This window comes from Camponotus vicinus, unplaced genomic scaffold (genome assembly GCF_025532165.1).
Source record: "Camponotus vicinus isolate PSW18456_S1 unplaced genomic scaffold, iyCamVici1.0 SCAF_2, whole genome shotgun sequence".
Classification (NCBI taxonomy): Eukaryota; Metazoa; Arthropoda; class Insecta; order Hymenoptera; family Formicidae; genus Camponotus; species Camponotus vicinus.
Genome location: NW_028141956.1, coordinates 13,992,974 through 14,010,891, shown reverse-complemented (window position 1 = coordinate 14,010,891; position 17,918 = coordinate 13,992,974). Strand labels below are relative to the sequence as shown.

Here is a 17,918-nt window from a genome sequence, read left to right as displayed (position 1 = left end):
CCAATACTTAAAACATTAATGATTCGTTTATTTTTAAAATATTTAAATTAGCGATAAAAATATAATCATGCACGTTATAAACTTAATTAGATTTATATATACTGACCGATCCTTCTGTAAGGCCATTTTGCACGGTCCCAAGATCGGCAATAGGCACCCAACATTCTCCAATAAGACATTTTTTCGACACATCCATATTAAACAAATTCATCGTATGATAAATAGCTTTCATCTTTCGAACCATAATACTCCAATTTGGCAATTCTTTCGCTACATTATGCAGAACACGTTGACGATGATCATGCGTTTGATTTAATACCTTGAAAAATATTATGTCCAAGTACAAATAAGATATTTTCATACTATATCTGTTTAAATATATCCATAAATATTATAATGTTTCTTCAATTTAAATATAAAGAATGTTGTTTTCTTAAATTAAAGAATCTAAAATTTAATTATCTAATAGAATTCAATAAAATTAAATAAGATTTATAACAGATATATTTGCACTGACTGTTATATTTATTTATTTCAATGTACGACAATCTCACCAAGTTAAGATCCGCCAACTGTGTTCGCACAGCTTTCAGCTTTTCCTGACGTTTAGCCTGGCTCGTCGGACAATCATAAAGCGAAGCACGGAAACCGATGCAAACCTTCTTAATACGAGTTTTCAACTGTTCTCCTTGAAAAAACGCCACGAAAGCTGTTTTATGAATTTTGTTGCCCTGAAAATATTTCAAGGAGAGAATCAGGCGCATCAACGAACGAATGTTATTCTCATTTTACAATGAGAATATATTTGATATTTAAAACGTAAATTAATCTTTTGCGAGAGCTATTAATTTTATTCTGGTATTGCCTGTTTGGAAACTCTGAGAGAGAGATACATTTTATTTTATTTTATATAAGATAACGCACATATAAAAAAAAGAGAAAAAGATAACTCAATTTATTTTATGCGTATTTAAAGAAACAAATTATTATTTTACTTACCAAAATTAGTATTGTACATATTATAAATTATTATTTTTATAATTATTGTAATAATTATTTATAATAATTGTTATAATTATTCAAATATATATATATATATATATATATTTCTTTTTAATTATTATAAGACCTTTTGATATCAATTTTTTATAAGCACAATCTACATGCAATATAATAAATTAAGTAATTTTTCTGTATATGTAAAAAATAAAAAATAATCAGAACTAACCGTAGCTGGATCTTCCAATGGCTTTTCAATTTCGGTTTGTCGAAGAAATACGTTTCCACGAGATATACGCCAAAGCATTCTCTCGAAGGCAGGAACTCGTTCGCGATTTATTACTCCACCGACGAATCTACAAGGAAAGAGAGATGTTATTCTAATAGTATATAATTTATTAAGTAGTATATATTATATATAGCATTATATAAAATTGTTATTTTATATTAATTTTGTAAAAAAATTTTCCAATAAAATTATCTATACACACACATATACACAAATATATATATTTATTATACGTTTCCTTCCAAGCCTGTGTTTCATCATTGAAATTAATTAGAGAAAGAATTATGCAACTGATGATTGAAGTACATACACACACACACACACACATACACAAACCATTTTTTCCATTTTAAATAAATGGTATATGCTTTAGTACAATTTATTATTCCAGGACAAATTCTATTAGAATAGATGCGTGTGTTAAAGCAATAAAGAAAAGTATTAAAATACAAAGCTGTCCTTTTTTAATATTATTAAGGCATAGCGTCATATATATACCTGTGTGTGTGTGTGTGTGTGTGTGTGTGTGTGTTACGTATACATTAGTTTATTAATATTATATCTAATACGCACACGCGAGGCTTTTATAACTAACGATTCATCAGCCATAAACTTACTCCAGATGTCCACGAATGGAAGTTGCTGGATTCGGTGCTTCCTCGCTAATGAGCGCCTTGGTGATCGAGTCGTTAGCCTCTTCCTGTTGATACAGAAGAAGAAGAAACGAATCTTGATTCTTCGACAAAACGGTAACATCGATTACACGAAGGAGGACGGCGCTACGAACAAAAGCTGCTGAACTACTTTAGGTACCTCCGTGAAAAACACTTGCGACTTTTCGAGCACGTGCTGAAATTCCGTCAACTCAAGATAGTTGCTCTTCAGATTCACCCCGTTCTGGCTCAGCTCTTGTATATCGTTCTCCGTTTTCTCGAGATGCGCCTGTTACAAGAGAGAATACGATTAATATACTATTAAATCAAGCAGAAATATATTAATTGTAAGTAATAATGTTATTGTTGAATATATATAATAATTAATAATAATATATGTCAATAAAAATATATATAACATAAAAAATTTATATAATATATACAATATATTATGTAACATATAATATATAATATATAATATAAAATATATAATATATTATATATTATAATATATAATATATAAAATATATAATATATAATAGATAAAATATATATTATATATTATATAATATTATATAATATATATTATATTTCTATAATATAATTTTAATAATTCACCGTTTAATCAGATATTTGATTTAACTTTGCGATATGCCAAGATAAAGTATACCTCGTGACTTATCATTGTATTCGTATATTGAAGATGAAATGTATGTATGACAACGTACAGTGAAATATCGATTTAAATCATATTTTACGAAAGAGAAAAATTTTACCTCGAGATTTATAATCTCACGTGGGTTAGGAGCCCGCGGTAGTTCCGTAAGATTATCCGGGATTGGCACACCATCTTTCCTGACTTCCGCCTCGATGTATCGAAGCTTGCGCTCCAATTCGTCGCATCGTCGGACCTCATTGACGAACTTCCGTTGAAAATAATTCACATCGCCGTTCAGCTATAGACAACATATCAAAACGATATTACCGACGTTGAAAACAAAAATATATTTAACAACTTATAACTTCAATATTATATATGTTCAAACAAGTGCACAGAAACTTTTTTTACTTAATCGTATGTTAACTAGATTGGATCATAAGTATGTTTACATAAGTATAACTCCAAAAAATATACATTTAAAAAATCGTAAGTATATAAAATTCTTTTATTCCAATATTTTTGATCCATGAACAAACAAAATCATCGTGGATGGCACTTTTTAATCATCATTATGTTATCATCATTATGGTCAGATTAATTATGTCATAAATGTCATAAAGCAATCAATGGAGATTATATTCAACTTACATCACGAAATTGCACCGTACCGGTTTCTCCTAGTTCAGAAACGGAAAGGTAAGCTGCCTCCGGCTGAATGAACAGCTGGCAAAGGGCCATCTCCTCACTTCTGAACATTCCCCCCATTTTTAAACTGATTTAATCCTTATCCTGTGACGAGAAATAATATTTCTTTTAAACTGCAGCTTCTTTTATTTTCTTACTTTCTATTAAGCATGAGAGAAAATATTTAAAATATAACACATTTTATAAATTGATTAATTCCAAAAATTACTTATGAAATTGCATTTTTTATAAATATATAACTGCTTTAAAATTATTTATCTTAGCCGTACAACAAATCATTCAGCCGAATCAACTTAAAAAATAAAATTTTTACATGATACTATTTAACATGAATATTATTACATATAAACATATTAATATAAATAAATTAATGTAAACTGAAATTTTAATTCGGGTGTGCTATTTTTAAAAATAATAAAAACGCACGTAAAAATGTAATAATGAGATGTAAAGATATTCATGAATCTTAATCTACAAGAATTATGACAATTGATATATTGCGCAAACATTGATACTAGATAAGATAATTGTGTGTGTGTGTGTGTATTTGAAATTATGTCTTATTAACATGGTACACTTATTATTATCAATTAATAAATTTATCATGTAAAATATAAAAAAATAGAAAACGAGGCCATTATAAAACGTTAATTTCACATATTTCTTAGCCATCTGTTAATATATTTGTTAGCTCTCTTAATAAAATGCAGCATGAAAAAAGTACTGAGCCTCCTGAACAGATAAAGAATCAGTACAATTTTTACTTCCTATTAAAATATATGAGTTGTAAAATTTAAAATAAAAAGACCTGTCACATTTGTAAAAAATAAAAGACGAAACATTAAGCGTAAAATAAATTTCCGAATAAATCACAAAGTTCTTTTCATCAACTGACAATAATTTTAGGAATGAGATATATAAAAAAGTTCACTGAACGTAGAAAGATTCAGAAATGTTAAAACCGTAGTAAAAGACTTTTCTTGTTAGTAAGAAAACTACCAATATTTAATTTGCAAACAACACTCGTTCGTATTCGACCTTGGAGAATCGAAGATTTTCTCATAGATAGAAAGTTTCGATAGATACGATTTCTCATAGATACGAATTTCTGTACAAAATGCAACGAGAGGTATAATTAGAATTAGATGATGAAACAGTGACGCTTTGACATTATATCTCGTGAAACGTAATCGCCAAAAAGTCAAACGAAATGTTTTACGGCGCTATTTCCATGTAGGTGAAGACGTCAGGGTAAACACACGAGTACGAGATAAACGAAATGTTCATAAATATGTATGTGAATAACAAAGTAGTGTATACTTGCGTTCCTCGTGCATCCTCGTCGGACTAAATTCTCACTGTTATCTCATTCGTCGGCGAATAAAAAAATTAATATTACGCACTTGCTTTTGAAATCTAGTAGTTATCAATAACAAATACGCATATATATGCACATATATTATAAAATTTAAGAAAATAAAAAAAAAATTGGCTCATGTCACGAACACGGCGATGACTCGAGACTATGTAGATTTTCAGTTTTTGTTGAAATGTAAATCATGTTCTACAAAATTTAAAAAATGATATTTCTCGGAGACATGCCGGAATATTTTCCTTCATCACAAGTCATCCGCGTTCGATAAAAGACTAGATAAAGAAACGATTCGATATATTAATTTTCTTAGGCAGGAATTTCTTGATGAGAAATTTTGATGTTATTATATATAAGATTCATAATTAAATTACTTCAATACTACAGAAATTTACAATGCTTTCCTTATTAGATATTTTAATGACATTTTCGTGTATATATATATATATATATATATATATATATATATATATACAAGGTGTCCCAGACCACCCATACACCCCTTTTAAAATGTCAATCTTAAAATTGACCTTGAAAGTAACTGTGATAAAATAACAGAGCCACTTTTAGAAAAAACGTTTGATACAAAAGTTTCTTATTTTTTCACGTACAATTCGAATCTGTAATAAAAAGTACCATGTTCCCCTAAAAAAAATTCAACTTCCGATCCGGATGACGTATTTCCGGTCGGAATCAAAAGTTGAAAATATCACCATTTGATAGAGCGTACCCGATTTACTTAAAAATTGTTTGCGATTTTTGATAAAAGCCATTTATTTTCATTTTAAAAGGGGTGTACGGGTGGTCTGGGACACCCTGTATATATATATATGTGTGTGTGTATACATATATACGTATGTATGTATGTATGTATATATGTATATATGATTGTATGTATCTTTTTTGAAATAAGTAATATACATTGTCAGCAAGTTCTTAGCTCGATTAAGTATCAAAAAAATCATTAGCTTTCCTTTGAGCGGCTCAAACTGTTTTGCTTATCAGTATACCATTGCCTATAGCGAATTCTAAAGAGAACTTCGAAATGCTAACGTGTTATCAACGCGACTAATTAACATCTCAAGGCCCGTCTGCTTAAATCAACGTTTTCATTGATGTATAGAGAATATTTTATTTCTGTGTTGCAACGAAGAGAATATTTTTATTTCTGTGTTGCAACGAATTAGTTCTCTTGAATTAATAAAGTAACGAAAAAGATATTTTGAGATGATGAATATTTCCTATTTGAGCGTGAACTTCAACGTGAGAATATTATATTTAAACGTCGATTTATATAATATAATATATGACATTTTATATTTTAAGAAAAGATAATAAGCGACGAAAACATTTTCGACATCACACGGTAGCAGTCCATCAAAATTTCTGTCCAGAAATTGTATTGCTACATTTAATTGCTTGTCGCACATTCTTCCTCCGTTTATAGCAAGAAACGACTTTAATTGAATAAGTATTTGTCACATTGGCGTCGTAATATCATCAAAATACAAGAGAAGAATTATTAAGAGAATTATTCTCATATTTCATCGCATTAATATTTACAAATTAGTTTCAATTCTGTTATATTAATCCATGTTAAAGCGTAATAAAAAAGAAAAAACTTGAAAGAATAAAATTCTTTTCCAATTTTCATATAATTCATTATTGATTATATTAGCAATATACAAAAACTTCACTGCAAAATTTTTATAAGTGATGAAAAAATTTGCTTTCTGTTGCTTGATTTAATTTTAATACAAATTATTTATGCTTTAATTTTTTTAGGCAAATTTTCCATTACAAATCATTAAGATTCGTTATTATTAATAATTATTAAAATTAATATAATGCTAAATAATCAAAATTTGATGACTAGTCTTTAAATAAAGATAAAAAAATAAAACAAACTTTAGTACTAAATAAAAAAATATAGAAATATATTCGAGAGATATTTAATCGACATCGAATGAGTCTGAGAGTGTAACCATGGAATGTAACAGTTGCGTGCGAAAATGCGGTAAATAGGTAAAATTGCGACAAATTGACAACGGACGGGCGTTGGTTTCCTGTGAAATTACAGAGACAATTATTAGAACTTTACCTTTATATGTCAACGATTAAATAAATCGCGTTGATGTTAGCATTATCACATACATTATTCTCTTATAATCTCACAATAAAAAAGAAAAGAAAAAAAAGACAAAAACAAAAGTCTATTATCTGAGAAAAATTACCTAGAAAATAATGTATTATAAAAGTAAAGAACCTGATAATGAAAGAGAGGAAAAAAGAGAAGAGGAAAAGAGGGAGCAACCACTTATATTGCTGATTAGGTTGTAACCTTAATAAACTCGGAGCAAGTTCTTCACGTGTGCGCTGTTATGGCTGACTATGAACTATGTGAGATTATAGTTTGCGAGATGTCGATTCCAACAAGTGTTATTGTAAAAAAACAACGTATGTCGATCAGCGACATGATAACAATCAGACAAAACAACAAGTAACGAGTGAGAAATGTAACAAATGATATCTCTTCAAATGATATGAGTTATATCATAAGCAATGAAAAAAAAAGTTATAGTAAGTTATATTGTGTGAACTATACATTCTCTGATTATCCGAGTGTTTTACGAGAAAGAAAACCTAGCAAAGCAAATTTTTCTTTTGATATAAAACATAAAGCTTCCTCATAAATAGCACAAATAAAAATATAAAATACCAAATGTGCTATGTATATCTTTTCAACAATTAAATATTCATCTGTTGATTACTAAAATATTACTAAAATCGATGTACATTACTATTCAATTATGACCGAAATTATCTTAAAACTGATAATAGCATTATAATGGCTTTCTAAATGTCAATCTAATATACTCTACGATACATGAGATTTTTGAATGATTCATAATATACATAACGTCTGTAATGTGCAAATAATATGCCGACACATTATACTACGTAATGAAGATTGACGAATTGTACGTATCAATTTATCACCTTATCATAATTTAATCTAAATTGAGATCTTAATTCAAGGTTGTCGTTAAAATTAAATCGAGCCAAAAATCGATCGTTGAATCGATCAGCTTAAAAATAACGTAAGTCTAGAATTAATAAAAGTAAATATAATAAATAATAAATAAAAGTAATAAAAGTAAAAATAATCGCCGAAATGTACTTCATATATAACAATCTATGGGAAAACAACAAATCCACGTAACAATCACATCATAAGCACATCATATATTGTTAGAAAACAAGAAAAATCCTGCAAGGCAACCGTTCTTACTTGCCAGACACATAATTTTTATCGTATTTATATATTATTCTCGAAACGAGATTGAGTCTGATTATCTTATGACACATTTATCGAATCATACACTTGACGTACAGTAAATTACAGATGCTAATACGGGCAGACGTTCATGGATCGATGAAAATAGCGCGAAAATATTGACTTACACTACTGATAACACATACGTTTGTCAAATCGCATTCAGACTACCGGCGATTAAACGTTATCGTTCTCTGAAAAAAAGGAAAAATATTATATAACAATACTACGAGAGCGCGGATTTGAACGGACATAATCGTACCGAGCGACTGGCGCACGTCTCGTACCATGTGAACCTACAACTTCGTCGTTGGTTCCGATTCAACGAGTGTGAAACAACACAAGTCCGGGTCAACTAGCTACGAACAAGGACGGCAACGAGAGAGAAGAACGCTCACAATGAACTTGCTCATTGTACATACATATACCGCGCGTCAGATGCTCGTTCAGAATCAATTTAGCGTGTCAGATATTGCTGTCAACGTATAGCACGTAGTACAATATCGACATCACGTGCCAGAGAGATAATCGTTTCTTTTTACAGGAAGCGCGAAGATTAAATCCGCACAAAAGATAATACGCGGAAGCTATCGTCCGCTGAATCGAAATTTCTTCATACTTTTACTTACGTTCTTGTTTGTATAAACTCACTTGATTCTTCACAGATACACTTGAACGCAGTCATGAAATGGACCGTAATTTTTTTTTAAACTTGTTCTTCTTTTTAATTTTTGATAAAAAACGGAGAAAATCTAGTACGTTTTCTCTCTTTCAGACAAACTATACTCCAATATTTACCATTCAAAAGTACGAAACCAAAGTACAAAATATTTGAATATTTCTCTACAAAGTAATAACGTATTAAACGTATTAAAAAACCGATTTTTAGAGCTTATTGTATATTGTAATAGCATTCACACACACGAGTTTTTATAGTTTTAAAATACCGGCAAAAAAGTAAAAAAAATTTTGCACGATTGAAAAGTGTGTAAATCGACGAACATCGTGAAATATGGTGAATGGAAACACTATCTTTATATTCGAACATGTCTTCAAATACAAATGTGCACGTTCAGTTCATTAGTCGCTTTTGGCAGGCAGCTAATTAAGATTTTTCAAAATTGTCAATAATTACGTCGCGAACAAACAAGACAACGCAAATAAGTGTGTTAATTAGGAACAACGATTCTTGTTACACAAATTTGCATATTGTTCTTTTTAGTCTGCAATTGCTGAGTTCTAAGAAGAATAATGAATATAATAATAATATATGATATAAACAGGTGGTTCAAGAAGCAAAAGAAACCAAAAAAATAAATGATAGTTCTACAATACGATATACAAATAAAATTTTATATTAAAAAGAAAATACGTTACAAAATATTCTGATTATATAAATTATCTATGAATCATGATTTTCATAATCATGATTCATGATTTTAGGTAAAAGTTTTAAGGATGGAGAATCTTTTTACCATGAAAAAACCTCTGTCTAAAATGTTATATATTAAAAATAGTCTTAATTTACAAAGCGATATCGAGAATTGATAAAACATATATTTAATTATATAATAGAAATCTTTTGAAAAGATTTTAAAAAATGTACTACATTTTATGATATTTTATTATGATGACCACACAATGTTTTTTCCGGATTTATTGTCATTTACTCGGCGCACGGAGATACTTTTTGCTGTGTCATATCATTATCGAAATATCTAATTATAATATTCTTTTACTTGTTCGATTTCTCTTTATGTATTTTACAGTTTCCCTAATTATTCGGTAAGTTTTCTCTATAATTAATTCAATGTATATAATTTAACAAGACATTATTGTCCATTTTATTACAAAAGATTATTATTTTTCTTCTACTATGAGCTTACCTCAATGACACTATTTTTTATCGCACATTTAATTTGAATTACGAGGTTTCTAGATATTTCTGGGAAGCATGAAATAATTGTTTAAAATAAACAGTGCATCGAGATTCCATGTGCGATAACACTTAAGATTGAATCTAATGTCTCTTGAGTCTTATCTTTTACTTGCATAACTTGTTATTGCCGTTGAGAATAAATTGAAATAAAAAACTAAACCGTTTTATTATTATATTCTTGAATTTTAAGAGTGTTAAGAGAGAAATACTTCTGCGTTAAAAAACTAATATAATATTTTATTCCTGTGTAGTACTTGGTTCTTATTAATTGCTCTTATTAATTCAACTTTCTCATAAAGCTAAAAAGATAGCTCCTTTGTAATTCCGCTTCGCTATTTTATTTTATTGCACGCATAATCAATCAGATGACTTTACAATCCTTATGATCGATGAACGCACACGTTGCTCGCATGATCATTAATCGAAATCTTACTCTCGGGGAGGAAAAAAGATAATTTTATCGAAATATATCTTCTTTCCATAAACACATTAAAAAAAAGACAAACCTTGTCGAAAACTCGTCGATACTCGTATAAATTATTGATACGTGCAACCTATCTCCACACAATAATGAAACTTTAGTCCAGTTTATCACACAAGTGCAATATACTCGCGACTGATTTGACTAGATCCGACACAACGAATAAATCCCACCTTCGCGATGCAAGAAAAGTAGAGGTGGGTTTGGTGGGAGAGGGAATCAGAACTCGTGACGATCTCCTGTTAGCAAGATAAGAGCGGATTATGACAGAGCGCTGTCTCTTTTGCATCGGTATTGTGTGTAGCGCCGCTTTCACATGCGTACATCTGATTGGGATTGTCGCGCAATTGTATAGAACGGTTACGATACTTTCGACCACTATCATGCAAATCGATCTCGTTGGAGAGATAGACCCAATGATAAGTTCAATGGAAATAAAAGTAAATAGGAGAGGGCAGAAGAGCATGAAAGATCTATCCGTGAAGTCTTACATTAAAAATGAATTTGACACATTTATCGTTACATGTATGAATATCTTTTAAACTTAACATCATAATAATCTCCAACAATGTGTTCACCTGTAGAGAATATGGTTAACAGCCGATGCATTTCTAAAGGTGCGGCTATTTCAGACTTAACACAGGTCATAGATGGAGAAGCATGCGTAATTCTGGATTGACTTGGTACGAAAGATAAAAAAGAGCAGAACGAAGTAACGAAAAGCTAATAATCAACACGAATAATTGCAATGCAATGAGTTCGATAAATCATAATCATATCTCGTGTATTTCATGATAACAAATTTTTTTCTGTCGGTACATTATATGTGTGTGTGTATATATATATATATATATATATATACATACTGAAGAAATAGGTATACCTTAGAAGCTTTAATGAAAAAATTCTTTTTCATGTTTCAAAGAAAATATTTTCATTGCAAAAAAAAATCTTTTGCATATATATATTTTATTTTGAAGGTATATATATATATATATATATATATATATATATATATATATATACACCTTCAAAATAAAATATAAAACAAATAATTCATCAATAATTATAAAAATGTAATGCAAGAGATTTTTTTTGCAATGAAAATATTTTCTTTAAAACATGAAAAAGAATTTTTTCATTAAAATTAAATAATCCTGGTTGAAAAGCTAAGATGCGACAAATAGAACAAGGATGCGAATATAAGCGGGCTGATAACGCAAACCTAATCGTTGATGGCGTGCAAAAAACTCCCTTCACCAAAACAATTATATTTTGCGAGATGAAAACTTAAGTCACTGATTGCAATTATTTTTAGCTGCATAACACTTTTTCCTTACAATAAATAGGTTATAGCAATACTTGAGTATTGCGTACAATTGTTTTAAGATTAATTGCCCTGCTCGCACATACTCGTACAATTTTTTAAATTAACAATTTTTTTAAATTAAAGATTTACAATAAATTGCATAATGAAAATCTAATAGCAAAAATAATGAAAATTTTCGGGAGCTCCTCGGTTACATCGCTTCGCATCGCTGTTGCCCGAGATTCTCTTGAAAATGATAAGGCGAATATGATAATAAGAATGATAATAAGCGGTTGCCGCACACTACCTTTGTATGACATACTTCGTATAAATATTTGTTATCTTCTGATTATTAAGGTTTACCGCTCGTATGACACTGTAATTCATACAGTCGTAGTTATTTATCCTTAACGAACAAAAGACTCCGCAAGCTTATTTTTGATACTCAAAAATTATATCGCAATTATACATAATTACGCAATATAAAAACAATTCGAAAAATTTGCAAAAATATCGATATTTGATAATAGACGCAATTGATAAAGAAAAATATATTCTTTATTAAAAAAACACAATTATTTTTTCACTATCGAAGTCAAAACTCAGTTACAATTAAAGTATTTATGTTTTAAATTAAAATTCCTGCAATGTGCATTAAAAACGCATAAATATGAACCGCAAAAAATCTAATAAAAACGACAATGTTGTTAATGCATACGAAAAAATAAAATGGTCGTGTACTGAAATTCTATAACAAGTTTGATCTTGCTATCGATGCGAAGTATCACCAATAACGAAACAATGATAAAATATTTGTTACTTTCTAAGATAATGTTTCATCGAATCTTGCACCAGATGCCTAGCGGCTACGATAATAGAAGCGATATCTCCTGTAAGGTCAGTACTTATTCTTGTATGATTTCTAGGTCGTTGCAGTGGCCTCCGATCTAACGGTCAACTATTACGCAAATTGCCGTATCTCCAGTGACATCTTTCATTATGCAAAACGATAAAATTGATGTATTATTACATTACATACGCGCGCGTGGTTCATTCGAGAAGAACACACGTGATGTTATGCTCATATGCATAGATTAGAGTCACGTGATGGTTGATAGTTTGAACAGCTTTAGTCTCTTCAACAGCTTTAGTCTCTTCAGGAAATTAAAGATCATAATTTAAAAAATATATATACAGGGTGTTTCATTTTAATCGCCCCAGGCAAATATCTCGAAAAATATGGAAATTATGAAAAAATGTTTCGGACAAAAGTTGTATGGTTTCGAGGGGGCCATAAGATGGTACCATTGGTTTGATCTTGAAGAGTCATTTGAAGGTCACGTGAAGGTCACTTCAATTTTTTTAAATGGAACACCCTATATATTTTTGCACATTCTTGTAGCTTATGTCGAGAGCTTTCCAAAACACTATAATTAAGTACCTTTTCGTTAAGTACTTTTTGAGTTATGAGGCTTGAAATGATTGATAATTTCTTAATTTTACATAAACCATAAAATATCTTGTAAAATATTCATTTTTCGATTATCTTACCTTAATATTTTTACGTACAAAATAATGAGAGGAATCAATTGGTGTAAAGAAAACACATAATTGTTTCGAAAAAAAAAACGTAATTGTTAATTGCAAATTACATTTTTTTTTTCGAAACAATTATGTGTTTTCTTTACACCAATTGATTCCTCTCATTATTTTGTACGTAAAAGTATTAAGGTAAGATAATAGAAAAATGAATATTTTACAAGATATTTTACGGTTTATGTAAAATTAAGAAATTATTTCAAGCCTCATATCTCAAAAAGTACTTAACGAAAAGGTACTTAATTATAGTGTTTTGGAAAGCTCTGGAGATAAGCTACAAGAATATGCAATGACAAATAGTAGATTCCATTTAAGAAATTTAAGGTGACCTTTATGTGATCTTCAAATGACTGTTCAAGGTCAAACCAATGTTACTATCTTATGGCCCCCTCGAAACCATACAACTTTTGTCCGAAATATTTTTTCATAGTTTCCATATTTTTCGAGATATTTGCCTGGGGCGATTAAAATGAAACACCCTGTATATATATAATGAATTTTTGTCAAGCCATAATTACCTCTACTTTTTAAAAGCTTCTCAGATTATTAAAATTATATATTAAAATCATAAAATAGTTAATTTTTTAGTGATCGTGTAAGATCTAAAATATTATGCGTTCATTTTCATTTTTAAAACATTAAAGATTATTTAATTTCGAAATTCTTCCACGTGCGGTAAAATTTTGTTTTAAAAATAAGACGAATTAATGAGTTAAAATGCAATGATGCGCGTGACTATTCATTATCTCTGACGGAAATAATCAATCATCGTGAAAGCAAGACATGCATACATATATATATCGCAATATAAAATATTTAATGATATTATAAAAACTGCGAATAATCTTATCTCATGTTGGCTTATTCATTATAATAACAGTCTTATAAATTCCAATCTGATAATTATGAATAAAAAAACACTAGTTATTACATTATTTTTCATTTTACTGCATGAAAATACGAAAAGAAAAATTATTTATCAATTTTGCATCAAATATTATAAATGAGAAATTGTGTGCATTATTTATAATTTCTTCTTAATTTCATTAATTTTTTATTAATTTTTCTACTTTAGATTACATTTTGTAGAATTTGCTCGGAATCAATTATAATATATAAGTTTATACAAGGGGTGTCTCACTGTCGCAATACATGTACATTTTTCCTGGAATTACTTATGCATTACTTCGAATTACTTCGCATTACTTCGAATTACTTCGAATTACTTTGCATTACTTCGAATTACTTCGCATTACGTTGTATTATTTCGCATTTTACCGCGCTTACGTCTGAAGCAGCATCGATAGCATAGGAATGGGGATGAGTGGGGGTCATTTTGGACGGTACACAGTGTCTGTATGCATGTGCGGCCGTTCAGAACCATTCCCACTCCCATATTGTCGATGTTAAACTTATAGAAAAGTTCAATCTACAAGATATTGTATCTCCTGATTATTTGAAGCAACTTCTCCTTTTTACTGGATATGACAATATCATATCAATAAGCAAAATAAACGAAGAAAGACTTTTGCCAAAGAAAAGTTAACTTTATTGTTAACTCCTGAAGAAAAAAAAGATTTTTTTGGTATATACACGACAAAAGAACAATATTTTGAAATTTTATTTAGGCGTAAAGAATTATTAAATATATTAATTAAAAGTAGTAAAAAGTTTCTTGAATCTACTATTCTTGAAAAAACTCAAGAAAAAAATTTAGAATGTTTATGTGACGTTAGTACACAACATCAAAGCACGTCTAATAAACGTAAATGCTTAAATAAAGATAGAAATATAAAACGTAATAAAAATAATTTTGATGATACAATTAATACATCTAAAAACAAATCTTCTTATTTAACTGAAGACGATAAATCTAATGCTGTTAATCATATTAAAAATGTAGTTTCAAATTATATTATTAAATTCCTACATATAATATTAAATTCCTACAAAACATCGATTATGATGAAGCTAAAAAATCACAAACTCTTTCTAACTTAGATAATATTAGCATAGAAATAAAAAATCAAACTGCTTATGTAAATTGCACAGAGTGCAATTTTTTTTCTAAAACATTTACACAAATTGAAAATAATAAATATAAATGGGTTCTTTCAAATTTTAATAAGCATTTTAAAATGCATTTTAAAAATAAAAAGTCAAAATATGGTAAAAAATTCTAATATTTTAAATTTTCTTCAAGTAAATCCAAAATCTAATGTAATAGAAAAAAATAATGAACAACCTGATGAATGTAATAATAATGTCGTCATAATTCCGTATGATAATGCACTCAAGAAAATACATGTATGGAAGCTGAAAAATTATCAAGTGTCTCATTATGTTCTTCATCAAGTGTTGATGATTCGATTCAAAAAGAAATTAATTTTATTGAAAATGTATCACAAAGTTCTAATTTCATATGTACTCAATTTTATACGGATGATCAACTAACATCATATAATGCAAGTCTTTTCTTGGATTTTTCCTCGGATTTTTCTAAGAGTGAAATTACTAAGGAGGCAAATCAAAATGACAACAGCAATTCTGATGAAATTATCTAGCTTCCACAAAAAATAACAAATTTTCCAAGCAGATTAGATCGAACAAAGACAAAAAGAAATCTTGTTTTAGATATAAATCAAACGAAAATCACAAACTTTGTTAAAATTTGTGAACGTATCAAACAGCATGTAAATGAATGTGAAATAATTTCTCAAGAGTTTGTTTCCAATTTAAGACTTTTGGATGAGGAAAAATATTATGCTGCCTATTATAATAACACATTCTATATTGGAAGAGTCATTGAAATATTTGAAAATTCTACAAAAATTAAATTTTTAAAATCCGAATTAGATGTTTATAAATGGCCCAAAGAAACAGATATTCAAATAGTACAAAATGAATACTTATTCTTTGGATCAGTTACTCTAATTGGAACCGAACCGTTTTATTTAAATAGACATGAAAAAATATTAATTGAAAAAAGATACAAAGAATTAAAGAGAATATATAATGATTAACTATATGTAACTCAAATATGTGTACAAATATTTGTATTTTATATGTGTTCATGTTCGTAAATTTAAAATGAAAGATTTTTATTCTAAACTTATATATATATATATATATATATATATATATATATATATATATATAAAAGTTTAGAATAAAAATCTTTTATTTTAAATTTACGAACATGAACACATATAAAATACAAATAAAATTAGTACAGATCGGAATAAAATCATTAATGATTTTATAAATTATAATATTTAGTTATACATATATTTTTTAATTATTCATGTATATATTTATTTTATATATATATATATATATATATATATATATATATATATAGGTAAATGAATAATTAAAAAATATATGTATAACTAAATATTATAATTTATAAAATCATTAATGATTTTAGTCCGATCTGTACTAATTTTATTTGTATTTTATATGTGTTCATGTTCGTAAGTTTAAAATAAAAGATTTTTTTTTAATTAATAATTGGAACAAAGTTTAAAATAAGACATTTTTTAAAATTTATAATATGTATATTTTGCAAAATAAAAAATTATAAATAAATATATTTGCATTACATAGAATTACTTTATATTTCATGGAATTGTTTCGTATTACGTCGCATTACTTAGAGTACATGGTGCATTACATGGAATTACTTGAAATTACCTGATAATTCGCAATACATGTACAAATTTTTAGTCAGTGAGACACCCCTTGGGTTTATATGTGTAGGAATATATGTATAACTAGGTTTTGAAATTGTATATGACGACTATATCACGTACATATACATTCTTCTCTGCGTTTTAATTTTACTCTGCATTTGTAATTTTTTGAAGTCTACTTTGTAAATTAACATTAATTCCTTTAAAAGGAAAAAGTATATTAAGCTGCTATCGGTGAAATATAATAGTTGTACATTCTTCAAATGAGAGAGAGAGAAAGAGAGAGAGAGAGAAGTTTTGTCACGATACTTGCATCTATTAAATTCATAATGATAGCAAATTAAAAACATGTGAGTAATGACAAGTCTTATCGTTATTGCTAACCTTCCGTCGATTGCGTGACCTCCCGTAAGAATAGGTCTTCAAATAGAAACAGCATATATCAGATTCTACGCCTAAATTGACTATGATTGAAAATTATTTCACTCTTTCGTTGTTATTCTAAATAAATATAGACCTCTAGAGCAATAATTATACATACATGCATATATATACTTGTCGCAATTAAATACTGCATTATTATTAATTTATTGGCGATGTAACATATAGCACACTAAAGTTTATATTGTATATATATACTTCAATTCTATTGAGTTTTTTTTCTAAACGCGAATATTACGAATATCAGAAAATAATTTAATATTATATAATAAATTAATGACTAATTAATTTTCATAAATAATATGTAATTACATATCACGACGATAGTCACGTAATTCATTTAATCAGATAAAAATCAGAAATAACAGGATCAAAATTATAAGTTATCATTTCATTACAATTCTTACGAATAATAATTATTTCTTTCTACATATGCTT

At 28.3% G+C, this 17,918-nt stretch overlaps 1 protein-coding gene across 3 annotated transcripts in view; it reads right to left on the bottom strand.

Moving 5' to 3' along the window:
• Window positions 1–17,918, bottom strand: part of Vha100-2 (V-type ATPase subunit a family protein Vha100-2) — a 31,400-nt gene that overhangs the window by 4,623 nt on the left and 8,859 nt on the right. Inside the window, exons 1-8 of one of the 3 annotated variants that reach the window (XM_083089910.1) lie at window positions 10,462–10,605; window positions 3,251–3,391; window positions 2,718–2,897; window positions 2,102–2,230; window positions 1,906–2,024; window positions 1,229–1,355; window positions 555–731; window positions 107–319 (exon numbers count right to left, since the gene is read on the bottom strand). In XM_083089910.1, the coding sequence (XP_082946036.1) occupies window positions 107–319; window positions 555–731; window positions 1,229–1,355; window positions 1,906–2,024; window positions 2,102–2,230; window positions 2,718–2,897; window positions 3,251–3,367 (1,062 nt within the window). In that variant the 5' untranslated portion in view covers window positions 3,368–3,391; window positions 10,462–10,605. Of the gene's footprint in view, window positions 1–106; window positions 320–554; window positions 732–1,228; window positions 1,356–1,905; window positions 2,025–2,101; window positions 2,231–2,717; window positions 2,898–3,250; window positions 3,392–10,461; window positions 10,606–17,918 lie in introns of those variants that run through there. The other 2 variants (XM_083089909.1, XM_083089911.1) reach the window with 2 other exon arrangements.